This window comes from Leuciscus leuciscus (assembly GCF_965113295.1).
Source record: "Leuciscus leuciscus genome assembly, chromosome: 22".
NCBI classification, from domain to species: domain Eukaryota; kingdom Metazoa; phylum Chordata; class Actinopteri; order Cypriniformes; family Leuciscidae; genus Leuciscus; species Leuciscus leuciscus.
In genome coordinates this window covers 4,665,566-4,672,757 of record NC_138746.1, presented here as the reverse complement: position 1 = coordinate 4,672,757, position 7,192 = coordinate 4,665,566, and the positions used below count along the sequence as shown (strand labels likewise).

Sequence of the window (7,192 nt, the reverse complement as noted above, 5' to 3'; positions counted from 1 at the left end):
CAACATCTCGTGCCGACAGATTCTCGGATCGCTGTGAGTGTGGAGCCTTCATGTCTCATTCATGAGATGATATTACGTGCATGAATAAATAACCAGAGCTTTCATATTAAACACGTCTCTTTTTATAACCATGCATGCAGTTTCTATGTTCCTCTCACACACTCACGCTTTCTTCAGTGCATCAGTCACATGACGTGCACAATTTCATGTGGGCTCTTGTTTTCACATCACTTTTTTTTTTTTTTTTGCAAGTTTAAAGATTGCCGTTCCAGACCTTTATGTATACATCTCTATCTATTGACCTATTAAAGCTGTTATATTCTGAGATGAGCTGCAGACTGTTGCTGTAATCAGCATATGGAGGCATTAATAATGTACAGAAGCCGTTTAGTATGTCACCCACGTTCCTCAAGCTTCCAGTTCCAGGACTGTAGGATGAACTGGGAGAGTGAATTATTCCCATGGGATGCAGTGTTTCACATTCAGCCTCCCTGAAGAACCTCGTCTGTATGCTTGCCTTAACAAGTGCACATGTTTTTTCTGCAATAATCTGCATGAATCTGTCATGCTTGCCCAGGAATGCTGAAGATCTGGCTTTCTCTTGTTAATCACCTGAATGGAGTGACTCACCTGTTGTTCTGCTGGGAGACCCTGGTCAATGGTATTTAATGTGTGTCTTCACATGAAACTGAACTGGTTTTGGTGGGTCACGGTGAAGAACCTGATGCCCCGGTCTCTGTTTGCTAGAAGTACATTCCAGTTGTAAGATGCTACCCTGAAGTGACGAAAGACAAGCAAAATCACCTCTTTCTCAGAGGAACCTCCTTGAATGCCTGTTTTTTCCCCTTTCAGTTTCTTTATTTCCATGTTTCCCATGTGGGGATGGGCTGTCAGTGTAGACGCACTCTTGCGGAGGAGTTCAGATAGGGCTGAGTGGAGAGAAAGACAACTATACACTCTCAAAGTAAAGTTTCACACTCATCCTCGTCATTATTGCTCTTTTCTTCATACTAAGTATTACACTGTAAACAATTATATGATCAATAAGTTATGACAACATATGTTTTTACATTGATTTAACTTTGCAATTAACATTGCAATTTTTAGTTATGCAAGATTCAACTTTTTTTAAGTCAGGTTAATTTAAGTTTAAATGACTTAAAATTGTAACTTTTAGCATTTTTTTTTGACATTGCATGAAATGAACCTCATGTGTCATGGAGGTGAAAATGGAAAGAAACGTTTTTATTTATTTAATTATTTCTGTGAAATTGAGTGACTAATGTAATGACATTAAAATACTTTTTTTTTAAAGAACAATGCAATTAAAACATTTTATTATGTGTAACATACTTTAACTGCTACATGACTGAATCTAATAGAATTGGCAACTAGAATGTTTTACTTAAATTCTTCTACTTCTACTTGTTATGCAAATAATAGCTAACAATAATAGTTTTTACATTAATAATAGCTAATACTAAACAAATCTAAGTTAAAACATTCTGCCTTATAACTGCAATATGCTTCATAAGTATTTGTATTCTTCACTATTCTAATGTGTGTTGTTATTGTTTTATTCAGTGTCCAAATACTTTGTGGCCAATGTGTGTCCTTGTAATCACAACCTCCAAGATTATTATTATTATTTTTACCTCTATGAACTGAAGTAACTGAAAAGTTTATAATTTAAAGGGATAGTTCACCCAACAATTTCCAAACTAACCTGTATGAATTTCTTTCTTCTGCTGAACACAAAAGAAGATATTTTGAAGAATGTGAATAACCAAACAGTTGATGGACCCCATTGGCTTCCATAGTATTTTGTGGTGGGTGAAATTGTGGTATTATCCCTTTTAATAGTAACCGTCGTTTCAATCATGCACGTCAAACGGCACTCACACACACACACACACACACACACACACACACGCGCGAAGTCCTAATTTGCATACTCGAGCCCCGCCTTCGCCTACTCACCGCAGCGTCATGACGGAACATTATCCGCCTAATTTACATACTAAACCCCGCCCACCGTGGCGAGCATGTTCGCACATCCACCCGGGATCATCCGCGGAAAAGGAAGAAAATCACTGGCTGTCAGAAAAGTTTTCCTGCGGGCAGAGGATCGGGCTCGACCGGGCAGAGGACAGTCGGAGGATCGCGCTCTCAGGATTATTAATTGTCACATAAACTGGTATTCATCATCATCATCATGGACGCGCTAAAATCAGCCGGACGCGCGATCATTCGCAGTCCCAGTCTGGCGAAAGAGTCCTGGACCTCTGGGAAACATAAAAGTGAGTTTTACAGCTGTCAGTCTGCATGAATTTTCCTGGGAACGACCCTTATGTATATTGTTTATATCCGCAGATCTGTTTTGAAGTTCAGAGTCAAAGTTGTTTGCAACTTGTATGCTAAAGCAGGAATTTACTCGCATTTGCACATGACATTTCATAACAAATGACTGAACGGTTTAAGTTTTCAAAGTCCGTTATAGTCAAATCCATTTTAGTGCAATTTAAAAGCAATGTTCAGGAAATAGCACGCCTTTTAATTACTGTAGTGTGTGTATTGTAGATATTAATGTATATTATTCTCCAGAAAGGTTTCGAACCCTTTATTATTCAGAACCGATTTTGTTTTTAAATGCCTAATCCGAATTATTTTCCTGGCGTTTCATTTTTGACGGTGTGTATATCCTGCACTGTTTTTCACTGAAGCTACAGCGCAATCAGTCTCGGTTCCCAGGCGAATGCTTCATGTGAGCCGATTCTTTATAGTGAATCAAAAGCAAATTCATGGGTTTCTTTCCACAGGTGTATTAATCAAGCACAATGCAGTCTGCATTCATAATCTAGGTGCTTGATTTTATACACCTGTGGAAAGGGACCTGATGAAACCCATGAATAGCGCGATCATGTAAAGCGATTCGCGAACGAATGACTCTTATGAGTCGGTTCTTTTTGGGGGATTTGTAAACATACAGCGAGATCACTATCGTCAGATTCCTGAATTATTGATTCGTATAAACCGGTTAAAAAAAACGAACAGCAGTATCTGTAGGAATCAGATCTAAAAGAACATAATCTGGGGTTTTGTGTTGCTAACAGAGAGCATGGCAGTAGAATGTGAATGATTTGGCAACCCATTGTTGCTAGGCAATGCTTTTTAGGTGTAGGATACATGGATTTGCTTTATTTGGAGGAAAAAGTAAGACTGCAAAGAAAGGTATCCTCTGGTTTTCTCTCTTTTTCTGTCACCATGTTTGACAATTTCTTTTGCTATGTTGTCTCGGCTCCAATAAAACACACCCTCAAAGGAATTGTTCCAAACCTCCATGACTCATTTTTTTTCAGTGGAACATAAAAGGGGAATTGCTTTCATAGAATGTTGGCTGGTGTTTTCTATACTTAAAGGGTTAGTTCACCCAAAAATGAAAATTCTGTCATTAATTACTCACCCTCATGTCGTTCCAAACCCGTAAGACTTTCGTTCATCTACGGGAACACAAATGAAGATCTTTTCAATGAAATCTGAGAGCTTTCTGTCCCTCCATTGACAGCTACGCAACTACCACTGTGACGCTTCAAAAAGTTCATAAAGAGATCAAAAAATGAATCCAAATGAATTGAGCGGTTTAGTCAATTTTCGGAAGAGACTCGATCACTTTATATGATGAACAGATTTAATTTAGGCTTTTATTCGCATTTAAACATTGATCAGTGAACAGGAGCTCAACAGAACCTGCATAACACAATAGAACGAACCTCATTGGTTCTTGCTGAAGCTCAAACGTGATGCGTAACACAAGAATGAACCTCATTGGTTCTCGGAGTTGATGAATGTTTTTATATGTGAATAAAAGCCTAAATTCAGTCTGTTCATCATATAAAGCCATCGTGTCTCTTCAGAAAATTTGGACTAAACCGCTCAATTCATATGGATTAGTTTAACGATCTCTTTATGAACTCTTTGAAGCATCAAAGTGGTAGTTGTGTAGCTGTCAATGGAGGGACAGAGAGCTCTCAGATTTCATCAACAACATCTTCATTTGAGTTCCGAAGATGAACGAAAGTCTTACGGGTTTAAAAACGACATGGAGAGTAATTAATTACAGAATTTTTGAGTGAACTAACCCTTTAAGCGAATGGGGACTAAAGCTGTGAAGATCCAAAATGTTATAAAAGCATCTTAAAAGTGGTCCATGTATAGTGTAAGGTGTCATGGTATCATAAGTTATGTACTTTTATGATGCTTTTATTTATTTATTTATTTTTGGAGCTTGACAGCCCTAGTCCCCTTTCGCTTTCATTATATTGAAAAGAGCAGCCAATTCATTCAAAAACATTTCAGGATATTCTTCAAAAATGCAATTTTGGGTTCCAATGAAGAGAGAAACTCATGTGGTTTAAAACAATGTCAGGATGGGTAAATTAAGACTAAGAGATGGTCATTTTTCAGGTGAAGTATTTCTTTAAACATCTGTGCACATGGAAAACACTGCTGGTCTCAGCGGCTCGCGAGGTTCAACCAGTCTCTGATGTCAGATGCGGTGTGTGTACGTCCCATTCCTGCAGAGTTCAGTCCATCTGATGCACAAAAACAAGCTTAACTGCCGGGTGACCTTTTTGTTTGCTTTCACATGGGGAACCCCTCCGCAAACACACTTCTCTGTCAGACTGATGTCAGCACACTGTGATGTTTGGGTTCTTAGGGATGCATGATATACTGGTGACCATATGAGGGTACTGGCCAATATTAACATGGTTTAAATTATCGGCATATCAGCGGTTATCATGTTCCACCGTGTCTTCATGAACGAAATACGTCATCCATCAGCAGCATTGAAGAAATGTTACGTATATTATTTGTAGAAAGTGTGAAATTATTTATATATATATATATATATATATATATATCCATCCATCCATCCATCTTCTACCGCTTATCCGGGGCCGGGTCGCGGGGGCAGCAGTCTAAGCAGGGATGCCCAGACTTCCCTCTCCCTAGACACTTCCTCCAGCTCTTCCGGGGGGACACCGAGGCGTTCCCAGGCCAGCCGGGAGACATAGTCTCTCCAGCGTGTCCTAGGTCTTCCCCGGGGTCTCCTCCCGGTGGGACATGCCCGGAACACCTTCCCGGGAAGGCGTCCGGGAGGCATCCGGAAAAGATGCCCGAGCCACCTCAACTGACCCCTCTCGATGTGGAGGAGCAGCTGCTCTACTCTGAGCTCCTCCCGAGTGACCGAGCTTCTCACCCTATCTCTAAGGGATCGCCCAGCCACCCTGCGGAGAAAGCTCATTTCGGCCGCTTGTATCCGGGATCTTGTCCTTTCGGTCATGACCCACAGCTCATGACCATAGGTGAGAGTAGGAACGTAGATTGACTGGTAAATCGAGAGCTTCGCCTTGCGGCTCAGCTCCTTCTTTACCACGACAGACCGGTACAGGGACCGCATTACTGCAGAAGCTGCACCGATCCGCCTGTCAATCTCCCGTTCCATCCTTCCCTCACTCGTGAACAAGACCCCAAGATACTTGAACTCCTCCACTTGAGGCAGGAGCTCTCCACCAACCTGAAGCGAGCAAGCCACCCTTTTCCGACTGAGAACCATGGCCTCGGTCTTGGAGGTGCTGATTTTCATCCCAGCCGCTTCACACTCGGCTGCAAACCGTCCCAGTGCATGCTGGAGGTCCTGGTCTGATGAGGCCAACACGACAACATCATCCGCAAAGAGCAGAGATGAAATCGTGTGGTCCCCAAACCCGACCCCCTCCGGCCCCTGGCTGCGCCTAGAAATTCTGTCCATAAAAATTATGAACAGAACCGGCGACAAAGGGCAGCCCTGCCGGAGTCCAACACGCACCGGGAACAAGTCTGACTTACTGCTGGCAATACGAACCAAGCTCCTGCTCCGGTCGTACAGGGACCGGATAGCCCTTAGCAAAGGGCCCCGGACCCCATACTCCCGGAGCACCCTCCACAGGCCGCCGCGAGGGACACAGTCGAATGCCTTCTCCAAATCCACAAAGCACATGTAGATTGGTTGGGCAAACTCCCATGAGCCCTCCAGCACCCTGTAGAGGGTATAGAGCTGGTCCAGTGTTCCACGACCGGGACGAAAACCACACTGTTCCTCCTGAATCCGAGGTTCTACTATCGGCCGGATTCTCCTCTCCAGTACCCTGGCATAGACTTTCCCAGGGAGGCTGAGAAGTGTGATCCCCCTATAGTTGGAGCACACCCTCCGATCCCCCTTCTTGAAAAGAGGGACCACCACCCCGGTCTGCCAGTCCAAAGGTACTGTCCCCAACCGCCACGCGATGTTGCAGAGGCGTGTCAGCCAAGACAGCCCCACAACATCCAGAGACTTGAGGTACTCAGGGCGGATCTCATCCACCCCCGTTGCCTTGCCACCGAGGAGTTTCTTGACTACCTCGGTGACTTCAGCTTGGGTGATGGACGAGTCCGCCTCCGAGCCCTCAGCCTCTGCTTCCTCAATGGAAGACGTGACGGCGGGATTGAGGAGATCCTCGAAGTATTCCTTCCACCGTCCGGTGATATCCCCAGTCGAGGTCAACAGCTGCCCACCTCCACTGTAAACAGCGTTGGTAGGGCACTGCTTCCCCCTCCTGAGGCGCCGGACGGTTTGCCAGAATCTCTTCGAGGCCGACCGATAGTCCTTCTCCATGGCCTCACCGAACTCCTCCCAGGCCCGAGTTTTTGCCTCCACAACCACCCGGGCTGCAGTCCGCTTGGCCCGTCGGTACCCATCAGCTGCCTCAGGAGTCCCACAAGCCAGCCAGGCCCGATAGGACTCCTTCTTCAGCTTGACGGCATCCCTTACTTCCGGTGTCCACCACCGGGTTCGGGGATTGCCGCCTCGACAGGCACCGGAGACCTTACGGCCACAGCTCCGAGTGGCCGCGTTGACAATGGAGGTGGAGAACATGGTCCACTCGGACTCAATATCTCCAGACTCCCTCGGGATCTGGTCGAAGCTCTGCCGGAGGTGGGAGTTGAAGATCTCTCTGACAGGAGATTCGGCCAAACGTTCCCAACAGACCCTCACAGTACGTTTGGGTCTGCCGAGTCTGTCCAGCTTCCTCCCCCGCCATCGGATCCAACTCACCACCAGGTGGTGATCAGTTGACAGCTCCGCCCCTCTCTTCGCCCGAGTGTCCAAGAC

The 7,192-nt window shown here is 44.8% G+C and overlaps 1 protein-coding gene across 2 annotated transcripts in view; it reads left to right on the top strand.

Moving 5' to 3' along the window:
* Positions 1-2,020: 2,020 nt before the first annotated feature.
* ldlrap1b (low density lipoprotein receptor adaptor protein 1b) overlaps positions 2,021-7,192 on the top strand; it is a 47,913-nt gene continuing 42,741 nt past the window's right edge. For both annotated transcript variants that reach the window (XM_082153478.1, XM_082153477.1), the window contains exon 1: positions 2,021-2,300. In XM_082153478.1, the coding sequence (XP_082009604.1) occupies positions 2,216-2,300 (85 nt within the window). In that variant the 5' untranslated portion in view covers positions 2,021-2,215. The remainder of the gene's footprint in view (positions 2,301-7,192) is intronic.